A 13,839-nucleotide genomic window follows, 5' to 3' on the forward strand; every position below is an offset into this window, starting at 1 on the left:
AATTGAGGTTTATTGGGTATTAAATTTAGCTGATTTTAGATTATCTGCTGCCAAATTTAAATATGTTGTACAAATGCCTTTTAGAACCTCCTCAAGAGGATCACTTGCTGCAGAATACATTGTGGCCTGAAATTCAGAAGTTGTAAGTTTTCCTTTTTCTTTATTTTCTGGAAATATCACAACATTAGTGTAGTCTGGTCTTATTACTCTACCTGACTCACTACCTGATTTGACCCTGTGCAGCTTATATCTTATAAAATAAATGTGTGTATAACAAAGGTAAGAGTCTGAAGAAAAGGGCAGGAACTTTTTGCTTTTGTTTGCTTTTTGGCAGACTTTGCAGATCACGTCTGTCTTTCTGCTGTGGATGTCAATTAGTTCAGCTATCTGAACCTCTCAGGGTGGTTGCAAATGGTAGTGCCAGGGAGTTGATAGGAAGTGGAGGGGATAATGGGGAAAAAAAAAAAACAAACCCTTAACTGTAGCTTTTGCACAGCTGTTTGAAGTGAGTTTAGGTAGCAATGCTGCTCTGGAAGCAGAGCTGTGAGTAGGAAACTGAATATCTAAATATATTGGGCAGCATACTCATTTCTGATCTTGAGTATACAAAGGAATGACTCATCTCAAGTGAATCTCCTGAAACAGTAGTCTCAGGAAGAAGCAAGAATGTTGAGACTTTGATGACTACATTTACCAGTTTTATGGCTTTGTTTGGGGAGGGAAAAGGGAAGAGAAAATATTTAAAACAACAACAACAAAAAAACCCCAACATTTTAGGAAAGCTGTTTGCAAATTGCTTTCATTTGACCGAGTAGGAGGTTCTGTTGGGAACTCATCTTTATGTTCAGCTGGGCAGTTAATCTTCTTTGAATACTTTTAAATGCTTTTACACCAGGGAAGCTGGCAGGAACTAGACTGTGTCTGTATGTTTTGTAATTACCAGCGCTTGTGCTAAATGCTTCTATGCACGCAACGGCTGCTAATACATCTGCTTTATTTAAGTAGTTTGGTGGTGATCATAAGTAGTGAAAAGGGGGCAAAGCCAAAATTTTCCTTCATTTGCCTCTGACATTTCTCAGTGTCTAACCAAGTGTTTATTGTTGATATTCTGTTATAGGGGTACTGTTTAGCATCTCTCATTTAGTAAAATATCCTTTATTTTATGATGGCCCTCAGGTGACTTACCAGCATTTTTTTTCTGTTTTTAGAGGAACTGTTAATGATAGAGATTCCTCTGTGCAAAGGAAACAAAATGCAAGCTGCCTTTCAGATATTTTTTCATATATATATATTTTTTTTGTTCAGGATAATCTTGAAAGAAGTAACATGAAATTGCATAATGCAGATTTCAAGTTACCATGGCAGCAGAAAAACAGCATGAGGAACTGACTTGCCAAAAATAACCTCTTTGTTATTGACATTTGTGTATTCGAAGCTCTAGCTCAGCACCAAATTTTGAAGGATTAGTGTTCAGTTTTGATAACTATTTGGTTGAGTGGGTTTTAGCATGAAGAACTTGCTGAATTTTTTTACATAATCTAATAACTTTAAGATAAAAATATGATAAATCCTATGAGAGTATGCTAATCCTTATCCTCTTGGAAAATTACCATAGAATGTATATATGCAATATGTACATTTTATGTAATACACTTGGAAGTCTTGAGACATCCTTTTTGATAGTAGAAAATTACAGTAATCATTTGCCTGGAAACTTTGAATGTCCATTCCACTCACCTGTGCATTAGAAAAAATGTTATGAATTACACATTGCTAGGGCAAAATCGCTTGTGGCTGGGAATGTGATTTCATTATTCATTCATACAGTTGCTTCTCTCTCCATTGTGAAGCCTTTTTTAGTGCTGCGTTATGTAACGAAGGGAAGGGATTGAATGTGTATGGGTGGAGGCAGGGCTTGTGACTGCGGCTTGCCGTCTTCATCTTTAATGAAGTCACATCTCAATGAGTCCCTGCTTGTACAGATGCATATTTTAGTCTAGTTTGTTTTTTGGGTGCTAGTAGATGAGTTTATATCTGCTTGGGCCTTCTAGGATTTGCGTGAAGCTTATTGGTGCTAATTGTCGCTTGTTCAGGGCGTTGCTCTAAGCTCTGGGGATTGTTCCTGGGGAGTGAAGTTGTAGCAGATGATGGCCCATCATTGTGGGGGATGGAGGCACCTTTTCTCTTTGATCAGAACTCTGTTCTGATTTAGCTCTGAAGAGATGGACAGTTCTCCAGATAAACTCCTTTGGTCAGCAGTATTGCAAAGGCTTTGTTATATGGGACTGATGTTCATGAGATTTTACTTACAGCCAAAACAGCCATCTGTTTAAGTGACAAATTACTGTTTATATCTGTTGAATAGAGTAACTACTGACCATATCCCACAGACGGGCTCCCACACTTATGTCTGAAGTTTGGGGATGCGCTGGCACTTCATGAAGAGTATATACAGGCCTTCTGGGTAGAAGAAGACTGATGGCTGCTTAATTGGAATGTTAATTTGCAAATCTGATTGTGTCTTAAAATGGTGAAGCTATTAATTTGTGTCTTCACCTCACCCTTCTACCAGAAGGGTTGTCGTCATAATGCTGACTTTTAAAGCAGATTTCTGAAAATTGCCTTTTATTGGAAACCATTGAAAGTCAAGTTTTTTTTAAACTGAAAATATTATTCTATTAAAAGTATACTTCCAGTGAAATTCAGTAAAGGAGAAACAGCCTGTGCAATCACTTGTGAAACAAGTCTTCAGTTGCTTTGGTTTTATCTCATGTAATTCAGTATTGCAGAGCATTTAACAGCAACGCTTTGATCTTCTGTACGCAACTTTGCTCTTATTAAACAGAAGCATTAAGGTCTTCCTCCTTAAATGAAAATAAGACCTAAGACAGCGTCTTTTACAAAGTCACACAAATAAAGGTGAGACCAAGTGCTTCTAGAGACCATTATCATCTGCGGTGAGAGTAATGGCAGTTGGAGAATCTGTTTCCAAAGATGAGAGATCCTTGCTTCAGTTAGTCAGTCAACATCCAAGAAAAAAGCAACTGCAAATGGAGTGGCTGTCAGGGAAGACAATGTGATGTATTGCCCAGGCTGAGGCTGACTCCTTGTACTTTGACTGTGGTGTGTCTAGCTATTTCCTACAGCATGGCAGACTCGACTACATGATTTGGGGATAGGAGCAATTGTGCTGTCTTACAAAGAAGAAAACTGTATGTAAGCAGACACTCCAAGGAGAGTTGTTCCCTTCAGTGTTCTGAGTTTCATTATTTTCAGCTCAGGAGCTTCTGAAGCTGAATATGCATTTTTATCATGTTTCAGCAACACTGACTGGTTTTTTCTTCATTTACTTGTGGAGTTCTGTTTGAACCGATGTAAAATTACAATTCTCTTGATACCTTTTCTCACAGAGGTCAGAAAATGCACTGTCTTTTGGTGTAAAGAATACTCCTAGCAAATTTTGTAGTAGAAAAGACTGTGCCCTTTCTGTGCCACTTGTCTGCAGTTCAGTGTTGTTACCCCCATCATACAGAGCAAGGGGTAACTGAGTAAGTAGCGTCTGAGCATACAGAACATAAGGAGTAATAAATGGACCCTGGTACTTCTGTACTTCATGGCACTGAAAACAGTGTCCTTACATTGTCATTGTTCAGGAGTGGTGATAGAAAAGCTAGAAAACAGGGAGGTGACTCCAAGTAAGGCTGGCCTCATGCAAAGATCATTCAACTTTGTTCTTGGGGATTTCTGTTATTCCTTAAATATTCCTGCATTCTGGACTAGAAAAGTGAGTTATATAGGCTAGATTTCATTTGAGGGTTCTTATGGCTTTGCTTGGAACAGAAAGTGAAATGCTTGCTTAGGTACTATAAATCAGTACCTCCCTCCAGCAACTGGTATTTAGCTGATATTCTTCTACTGTTTCAAGACGTTTCCAATTTTATTCTGCTTCTGATCTTCTGTGACTGATTGTAGTTAGTTGGCCTTTGTCTTTCTTTTGTGACTTCAAAATGTATGGCTTCTAATTTTTATTGATAGCATTAAAATTGTTTTGCAAGAAAATGAGAGTACATTAAATGCTGTCTGCTTTTTGTTAATAATTACAGTAGTTTTTGTATTGCTGATGATTTAGGACTATGATATGTGTTGGAGAGATTGGTCTGTAGACAGTTCCCAAGCATGGAGGAGTTTATGCAGATGTTTAAACTGAATGTGGAGCATTATTAGGATTTATTTGGAATGCAAAACAGAAAGTGTTCATTGCAAGATGTTCCTGGTATATAGCTTTCATTTTTGCGGAGGGATTTAAGTTAATATAAAAACCTTAATACATCTTACAGAAAAGTCTGTGCTGTGCTAAATAGCTTATGAAATTTATTTCAGGTATGGACACGGATATGAAATTTTTTGTGTTGCTTGCAATAATTCAAACACTGTAATTGCCTCGGCTTGTAAGGTAAGAAAAGATTCTAGCACCATCTAGTGAAAAGTGCTGTCATATTTCTAGGGCTGACAGAGCAGATGTCAAAACTCAGTTTGCACTGTGTCTGCTCTTCAAGCTAATGTGAAATATCTCTTATAAGCGGCAGCTGCCTTGCAAAGGTGAGATACAGAGATGTTATTATTCTGAAATAATTATGTGATTCATTTAAAGTTGTTAGTAAGAGGAATTCTAACAAACATAGTTAGAAAAATGCTATTTATAAACAACATGTTGTCATTGCTGGTAGAATGCAGTGAAACAATCTTGAAACTTTGCAGAGGGAACTGGACTGTAACTCTATTGTAAGTCATGAAAAAAAGCAGCTCCTAAGCATGTTGGTATGTTGAAATGTGTGATTTTTATCTTTGCCTTATTTAATTTGCACTGATTTTTATTTTTTTTTTAATATTATTTTATTATTTTCCTCCACAGGCTTCCAAAAAAGAACATGCAGCAATTATTTTGTGGAGCACTTCTTCTTGGAAGAAAATACAGAGTTTGCCATTTCACAATCTGACAGTTACTCAGCTGGCATTTTCACCTAATGACAAACTTCTGTTAGCGGTGTCTAGAGACAGAAATTGGTCCCTGTGGAGGGAAGAAGACTCATCAGAGTCAGGTAAGGTGCATGGGTTGGGTTTATGCATTTGAAGACTTTAAGATTTGTTAAGTATTTTTGGCTTCAAAGTATTTGAAAGATAATTGGTAAAATATTTTAATGGATACTTTCCGTACAACTATCAAGTATTAATAGTGGTATGGGATCCTGTAGCTTTAGGGAGTGAAATTCATAGTGTATAGAAAAACTATAAAAGGAGTTAAAATGTAGAAAAGGGCATGATCAGGCATTAAGTACTGTTTAATTGGAGTCTGCTGTTTGTCTTGCTGCCTTTTGCTTGTGACTATACATTAGAAATTAACTGAAATCTAGTATACAAGCTGGAATGTAGTGTCTGAATTTCAAACTGGTATTCTGTCATGCAAAACCATTGGCTTGGTGATCTGTTCAAGCTACACTAAGAGGTTCAGTATTACATTGGTGTGTCCTGCATAGTACTGCTTTGTCCCTTTTTGCAGGGCACGATGCTTTGAGGTTCTTGGCAGGATTAATTTCTGTCTTTGGTGTAGCTTTCTTATAATCCCGCACAATTGATTAATTTGGCTAAGGCTGGCTTTGTCTGTAAAATAGAACTGATAGTAAAGATTCAGTTGACTTTCTCATTAGGACTTTAAGCCTTGCAAAATCGTAAGGAGATTGCTATTGAACATGAATTGATTCCTCGAACAGATGCTTATGCTGAAAACAATTACATTGCACCATTGACTTAGTAGCACATAAACACCACTGGGTTCTTACAAGGGTACTGAGCTCTGTAGAGTTTTTTCACAGGCTTGGCAGTGAGTTTTCACCCTGTCACACAGTGTCTGTGTTCTGGCTTGAGATTCTGTTCTGCTCAGACTTCTATTTCAAAGCTTGGCATATTGTCCAGAGTAGTTAACATTTTGGGTTAAAGTGTATGAATTCATACAGAAAATTGAGGAAGCCCTCTTTTTATCTATTCGTCACAAACTTTTCAGTCTACAAAACATTATTATTGGTATAAAACAAGACTACTTCTATTGGCATCCCAATAAATGCGGTTATTCAACATCTGTGTTCTCAAATGACAGCTCTTTCTAATTAGGAAAAACATTCCCAAAGCTTTGCTGTCTGCTAATCAGATTTACTGCCTGATTTTATGCGCGGTGAAACTGCAGCTTATCTTGTTGGGAGCAGATTAAGCTTTACGTTTGGATCACTGAAATTTGAGCTCTTGGGCCTTTATTGGTAACAGCTAGAAACTGTAGTGGATTGCTGGGCTATGTGTGTACACGTGGCAAAAATTGCATTATACTAAAGCTTTTGAAGTCGGTGTTTTTATTTAAAACTTGTATGAGACATTGATATGTAATGCTTGGAATTCATTTCTTTTAAAAGAGATAAGCATATAAAGGAAAACCATTCCCAGTTTTCATGCTGTAAGGACTGAGTGGTGTGGTCTTGAATCAGTACTAATTATGTATTTTGGGCACCACAGCACAAGAAAGACATGGAGGTACTGGAGCAGGTCCAGAGAAGGGCAACGAGGCTTGTGAAGGGCTTGGAGAATCAGCCCTATGAGGAGAGGTTGAGGGAGCTGGGGCTGTTTAGTTCTGGGAAAAGGAGGCTGAGGGGAGACCTTATTGCTCTGTTCCAGTACCTGAAAGGTGCTTGCAGTGAGAGTGAGGCAAGTCTCTTCTCACTAGTGACATGTGAAAGGATGAGGGGAAATGGCCTCAAGTTGTGTCCAGGTAAGTTTAGGTTTGAAGTTATGAAACACTTCTTTACAGAAAGGGTAGTTAAGTACTGGAATAGGCTCCCCAGGGAGGTGGTTGAATCGCCATCCCTGGATGTGTTTAAGAGCCGTTTGGATGTGGTACTCAGGGATATGATTTAGTGGAGGGTTGTTAGGATACTGGTTAGGCTGCGGTTGGACTTGATGATCTTCAAGGTCTTTTCCAACCTGGGTAATTCTATGATTCTATGATTCTGTGTTCAATTGATAAGTGTTAGGAAAGAATACAAAGTACTCTTAATTCCACTACTACTACTAAGTACCTCCCAAGTGCTTTAAGGATGAGTGGAATGACATCCAATTATTCCTGCTGTCCATATTATTTTTACTTATTCTAGTTACTTCTAGTAAGCAAAGTAGTTGAAGTAAAGGTTTTCCTTTGTTTTATTCCAGGACCAGTTTTCAGTTGCTGTGCATACACAGACAAAAATACAGCTGTTCACAGTCGAATCATTTGGTCTTGTGATTGGACACCGGATAGCAAGTATTTTGTTACTGGCAGTCGGGACAAAAAGGTAATTAATGTAAAAGGAATTTTAAAAGCCCAGAATTATTTTAAGTATATTTAAGATTAGCAACTGCTGTATTCTGATGGACCCATAGTCTATAAACACTAAGAGACTGTAGTGTGTGTTACCTTAGAAATCAGGGAGGCTTTCATATGCTGGATAAAGTGTTCAAATATGTATGTACGAGACTATGGTTTTTCTCCCATCTCAACTTTGCACGGTGAGATAAGCATGTGTCACAAACTCTTATGGGTATCTACTGAAGGCTTTATCGAATTTTCATAACATAATCCGTATTTGTTATTAATATATTGAATGCAGTTAAGCAGACTTTCTAAGCAGTTGAATCTTTGTAGGTAGAAACATCTAGGGGTCATTGCCTTTGTTCTGTGCTCTGGGAGTATTGTAACAGGGGTTCCTAGATGATTCTCTTTCTCACAGGTCATCATCTGGGGTCAGTGTGATTTATCTGTGACTACTGAAGGCAGTGTGTTGGATTCAATCAAACCTTGTTCAACAGTACTGGATGCTGGAGATTCTGTTACTGCCGTTAGCATCAGCCGGGTGCTCACTCCTGATGGAAGGTATTGCTGACTTTATATAATGCTATACTGAGTTAAACTTGAAATTAGTATGTTTTTTTCCCTTTAGTAATTTTGTGTGGTTGAACAGCTCTTACCGTTTAGCAGTCAAGTATTTGGCTATTTGAATTCTTTTTTCCTTCCTAACCTGTTTCCAAGTGTGGGGGTGGGGGGAGGGGCTGGGGAGAGGATGACAGAGTGGGTTAATGCATCTGAGACACATTTGTTCTTGCAATGATATTGACTGGTCTGATGCTTCAATAACCTGCTTATGAGTATTGTATTTTTTATTCTAACAAAATTCCAAACAAATGAATTTACAAAGTAGAATTTAGAATTAACACAGTTTTTCTCTTTATAGGTATGTTGTTGCAATAGGCTTAGAGAGTGGGAAGATTAACTTTTACACATGGAAGCAGAGTGGGCAAGAACCATCAGCAGCTGACTGGATCAAGTGTGTTGAGATGGATAACAGGTATATCTTCTGAAGTATCTTAGGAGCAATGTGTTCTTACCAAGACTGATTGTACTGGAATTTTGTTCTGTTGTTAAATGATATGAAACTGCTTTATTTTCATACCAATTTGATATCCTCTTAGGAAAAGACTGAACCCTGGCAGCATGCAGATGTCTTTAATCATAATATGAAAATAAAAAATAAAGCTTTATTATTGTTAACCATAGAACAAGATGATAAAAAATACTGAATGGTGGGGGGAGGGAATCACTGAGTCACTGTTTGTATATGCTCGAGAAGAAGTAGATGACAAAGTTTTAAAGAGCAGCTTATAGCAAAAACTAAAGGATTTATAAGCTGAATTTGCAGTGCTGCTATGGTGACAGTAAGAGAAACTCTACAGAGAGACTTTGAATATTTAATTTGGAACATTTTCTTAGATTCTTTCTCTATGTATTGGCATTGATAGTATCAGAAAGGAAAGCTGATGGTGACTTTGGCCTGTGTACTTGAAGTGAATTTGAAAGAGATGCCAAATGACAGGAAATGACAAACTAAAAGCCAGAAATCTGTCCTATCTCGGTAACTGAGATGCTAGATTTGCAGCCTAACATGATAAAACTTCAAATCAATATCTGTTTAAATTATTGATGACTGTGAAGATAAAGTGTCACTGGCATTAATAGCCCCACTTATTTGAAGAACTTCATACCTGCTGGTTGTCACAAGTCAGCTTTTCTTCAGTAGGTAGAGTTAAGCCTACTAATTATATAAATGTTGATATTTACATTCGCATACCCAACTGTGCGTGACATTTTGCAGTTATGTATGGATTTCTTTTTGTTGCAGCCAAAGCCACGCTCTTGCTGTGAAACGTTTGTGTTGGAGACATCGTGAGGGCAGAGCTGGACATAATGATCAGAACAACAGCGAGTGGTTGCAGCTTGCAAGTTGTGGAGCTGATCACTGTGTTAAAATATTCAACGTCAACAGATTTGCTCTTTAACAGAGACAGCAGGCCTGTCTGTGCAAAATGAATTCACAACACTTTTTCAGCATTGTTTAATCTTGTTTTTTTGAATTCTGTTTTCTGCTGTGGAAAATGAAACATCTGAAATATAACTTATTAAAACAACTTTGATAATTGAAAATATTTTTCTAAGTTTACACTTCTGGGAAATGTCAAGTATTTATATGTTTTGATTGGTTAATGTCCCGGAGCTCAGGGATAGGAGGTGTGGGATATGGCACAGAAGAAGGTTAACGAGACCTCTTTGTTCACTGTGAGCCTGGAGTTGGTAGGAAGCAGCCAGTACTTGGGTTCTTGCATACTTGGGTTGACAGGTGGACTATGGAATTGTTTGAAACACCTTATTCCTACTAAATGCAACTATCAGCCTGTCAGTGCTGACACTGTGTTTCAGTATCTACAGTTAACCAGAGATCAGAGTTGAATGCACACCTCTCCCTGATAGGCTTTGGAATGTTTATTATAGTACCTGTCCAAGTCTTAGACTAGCTTACTCTAGAACAGGCCCACTGGCTGCATGCTGCCTGGCATGGCATGGCCTTGCTCTGCTCTGTAAGGGTGGTGGCTCTTCCCTGCAGGGTGACCCCAGACATGCATCCATCACTATTAACTCTGTGTGGACTGAAACAAGGACACATGGAGGGCAGTGCTGTGCAGTACTGCCTCAAGTGATGGTAAATAATTGTATGTATTTGGATACACTGGCTAAGCACAGTGCTCTGAACAGCAAGGAATATGCGGTCATGCTTCCTGTTTCGATAAAGGCAGTTGAGAATAGAATAGAGATAGAATGAGAATAGAATCACAAATTCAGGTTTGTGACACCATTTGCAGCTGATATAAATACATTACCTGCAAATTTTCAAATGCAGTGTGTAGAGCTGCAATCAGATATTCAACTCAAAACTCTGCTAATGTCTGATAAAAGTCTAGTAGAGAGACATCTCTTATGAGAGGAAAAATACCTTTCACTTCACAACCACACCTTATTCATGTCGTTGCTTTTTGGCAGTGTGTGTGTGAACAGCTGTCAAGGATTAAGTACAAGAAGACTAAAATGTGATCAAAAATCTTTGATGAACACCTTGAGGGCTCACTGAGAACTGCAGCCACTTCTACTGAAGAAGGCTGATGTATTTGTTTCACAAAACAAGGTCAAATATCCCACTTGTTTTATGAGATTGTTCCTCTCTTTTTTTGTTTTTAGGAAAATATTTAAAATGTTTTGTTACTTATATATAAAACAGTGCATCCTGTCCTATTTTATGATGTTAGCTCTTGGCATCAGAGGCGGATGTTGGGGGTATGGCAGTAGAAGTTGAACCTTCCCACTAATATCCTGTTACATTTAGTAATGGATGGCAGTAGAGGTGCAGTCTGACACAGTGGCGTCTGACATGGAAGGGCTTATGGAGCAAAAGTGTGTCACTGAATTTCACCATATCAGAATATTTCGGTATCTAAATTTGAGCTACAGGAAAGAAGGGGATAGACTCTTTAGCAGGGTGACAGAACAAGGGGGAATGGTTTCAAACTTAGAGTGTAGATTTAGGTTAGATATAATATAGGGGCGACATTGAGGCTTCTGTTTGTCACTGGCAAAAATACATAACTAATGGTGGTGACTGTGTTGAAAAACTGTGTTTTGTAGCTGAGAATTTGCTTTATGAAACACTGTTCGCTTTGTATTGGTTGTAGTGTCCATGAAAATAAATAGGGGGCATTACTTAATGAACAACATATGTATATGCAGCTCAAGACAGTTCCTCTTTACTCATCGTGTCAAGCAGTTTACCATTTGGAAAGCCAAAGGGTTGGACACCCATGCTCTAGAAGGAGCATTTTGCCCTTATGCTTGAACTAATTGTTTGTTTTACTCATGAAGAGGGAGCTTTTGAAGCCTAATTCTCAGACAACTTAAATCTCATGTCTCCTCTGTATAAGTGAGAGCCTTCCCTGAGCAAAGTGCTGTAGGAGAGCCATCTCTTTCTTTGCTTGTGCGTGTCCTCTGCAGTTTAGGTTAGAAAAGCTTACAAATATTAGTAGGCTGGAGCTGAAAGGTGGCAACTGATCCTTGTACTGCATTCTACTGACTGCCTGTCTTTGGAGTGAGTTGGTGAGAAGTGGAACAGTTAACTTAATTGTCTTATTGTATTGTAATGAGGACAGAGTAACAATAGAAGGCGAGTACATCAGGAAGGATACAGTTCGTTTTGGGGGGACGGGGCAAACTCTTTTCAAAATAACTATTATTTATATCTTAAAGATTTTTATATTTTAGTTTTGTTTTTTGTTTGTATGTTTTTTTTCAGAATAAAGAAAAAAAGCTTCTTTAAGATGTCTTAGGAAAATAAAATCTTTATTAAGATGCTTTGCTACATTCAATTTATTTGTGGTATACAGTGCTGTATCCTTGCATGTCTTGCCATAGAGGGAAAAGCAAAACAATCCATTAATTGTCCCTCTCATATTTTACGCTATCACTGGACAAGCTTTGTTTACCGACTCCAATATTGTTCTTATACGAGCATCAGCTATTACATGATTGAATAACCCATTCCATTACATCAGGGATTTTTGCAACTCAGTCCTATTGAAGGGTGTACCTCACTGTTCCAACATGAGGTGCGTCAGATCAGTCTGTTGATCTCCTCCATTCAAATGTTTGCAACAGACACTTTTTGTTTTCATTTCAGGTAGAGGTCATCCAGAGGCTGACATGCAATAGATCTGATCATATAAAATGCTGTGTTTGTTCACATATCACTTCGCTATCCATTTAGCTGGCTTTATTTATTTATTAATTTAACATGCACCTCTATCTCTTCAGTAGATCCACCGCTGTCTTCTCAAATCAGCAGCTGGGTAACAAGTCGGGTATCGACTTCATTTTCTCAGCTGGTAGCAGAGAATTTTTTGGATCTATGTAAGTGAGATATGAAGGAAGAAAAGTAATTTTAGAGGTCATTTTGGGAGTAACATTGGCTGCCTAATGAAAAATAGGGTTCTCTAAACAGCAAAATAATACCTTTTAAGATTTCTGTAAGAATACCTAGAGAATTTCTATGTTGCTTGTTTATTTATTTTTTAGAAAAGCAGAAAAGCATTTTCCAGATGTTGGCACTATTCACTCTATTCCATTTTCCTTGTTTTATTGGTGTTATAAATCCTGATGGAATAATTTGCCTTCTTGCTCTATTTCCTTCTTTCTACAATAGCTCGATTAGAGTTTTCTACGGTATTTGCCCACTTGAATGGCTGTCACTTTTGTTTCTCCCATGTCTTTCCTCTGTGTGTACTTCACTGACAGACACTATTTCATACACTAAAATAGTGCATCCACTCATGCATGCATGATTTATTACATTAAAAAAAAGTTATGACTTCAGTCCTGTTTACCTGACTGACCCGAACATGGTCTTGTTTACCTACAAAGATCTCTTATTTCTACATTTTCTCCTGTGCTGCCTTGGTGCTCTGTCCGTGCTGTTCTCTGCTGTCAGGTGCCATTGCCTCTTTTCATTCCAACGCACCCTGTTTTCTAGGAGTGTGATTGTTTTTCACGGCTCTCCTTGAATGAAATCACTAGTTGCTCGCAGGTACATCTAGAAGGTCGTTGGCCTCTGTATTTTGCAGGTTAAGTCTCTGTTGCAAATAATCCAATGCCATTTAATAAAAAGTTAACTTTAGTGTTTCATAGAATCATAGTGTCACAAGGTTGGAAAGGATCTACAAGATCACCTAGTCCAACCGTCCTCCCATTATCGTTGCTACCACAAGCCACTAAACCAGATCTCCTCATCCAGATGCCTCTTGAACACTGCCAGGGACGGCAACTGCACCACCTCCCTGGGCAGCCATTCCAGTGCCTGACCACTCTCTGAGAAAAAAAAGTTCTTTTTTATGTCCTGTCTAAATTTCTTCTGGTACAATATGTCTTCCCAAGACTGTCAAGTTAGCTGTGCAAGATCTAGTCTTAAGAGGCTCCAACCTTACACAAAGCAGCCTCTTATTGCATTTGTTTTCCCTTAACAGGGTGATCATGTACAGCGGTCAGAAGAAAATATTACTGTCTAGAATCACATTGCACCCCATCTTTGCATAATTCTTTCCTGCCAGGGCTTAGGTGAGGTTTAATGATGCTGTTCCAGTGATAAAAAGCCACAGGCAAATGGTGCGTGTCAAAATGCGTCCATCTAGAGCAACCTAATCCTCCGCATTGCATTTTCTAACTCTGATTAGAACTTCTGAGTTTGTTTTCATTTCTGTCATCAGAACGGACAAGGGCAGTGTGCTTATTTTAAATCCAAGTGCTCCAGCAGGATGCAAAGCTAATGTGACATCCCTTATAAACTGAGGCTCTCCATAGTGCTACTTATAATCTACTGTCCTTTTTTTTTGACCAAC

General features: G+C 38.3%; 1 protein-coding gene across 3 annotated transcripts in view; it reads left to right on the top strand.

Annotated features, from left to right (window-relative positions):
* Window positions 1–11,814, top strand: part of ELP2 (elongator acetyltransferase complex subunit 2) — a 32,658-nt gene extending 20,844 nt beyond the window's left edge. For all 3 annotated transcript variants that reach the window (XM_072329931.1, XM_072329929.1, XM_072329930.1), the window contains exons 16-22: window positions 85–142; window positions 4,381–4,453; window positions 4,913–5,099; window positions 7,249–7,370; window positions 7,806–7,948; window positions 8,307–8,420; window positions 9,252–11,814. In XM_072329931.1, the coding sequence (XP_072186032.1) occupies window positions 85–142; window positions 4,381–4,453; window positions 4,913–5,099; window positions 7,249–7,370; window positions 7,806–7,948; window positions 8,307–8,420; window positions 9,252–9,408 (854 nt within the window). In that variant the 3' untranslated portion in view covers window positions 9,409–11,814. The remainder of the gene's footprint in view (window positions 1–84; window positions 143–4,380; window positions 4,454–4,912; window positions 5,100–7,248; window positions 7,371–7,805; window positions 7,949–8,306; window positions 8,421–9,251) is intronic.
* Window positions 11,815–13,839: the final 2,025 nt, after the last annotated feature.

Source organism: Excalfactoria chinensis, chromosome 2 (genome assembly GCF_039878825.1).
Source record: "Excalfactoria chinensis isolate bCotChi1 chromosome 2, bCotChi1.hap2, whole genome shotgun sequence".
In the NCBI taxonomy this organism is placed as follows: domain Eukaryota; kingdom Metazoa; phylum Chordata; class Aves; order Galliformes; family Phasianidae; genus Excalfactoria; species Excalfactoria chinensis.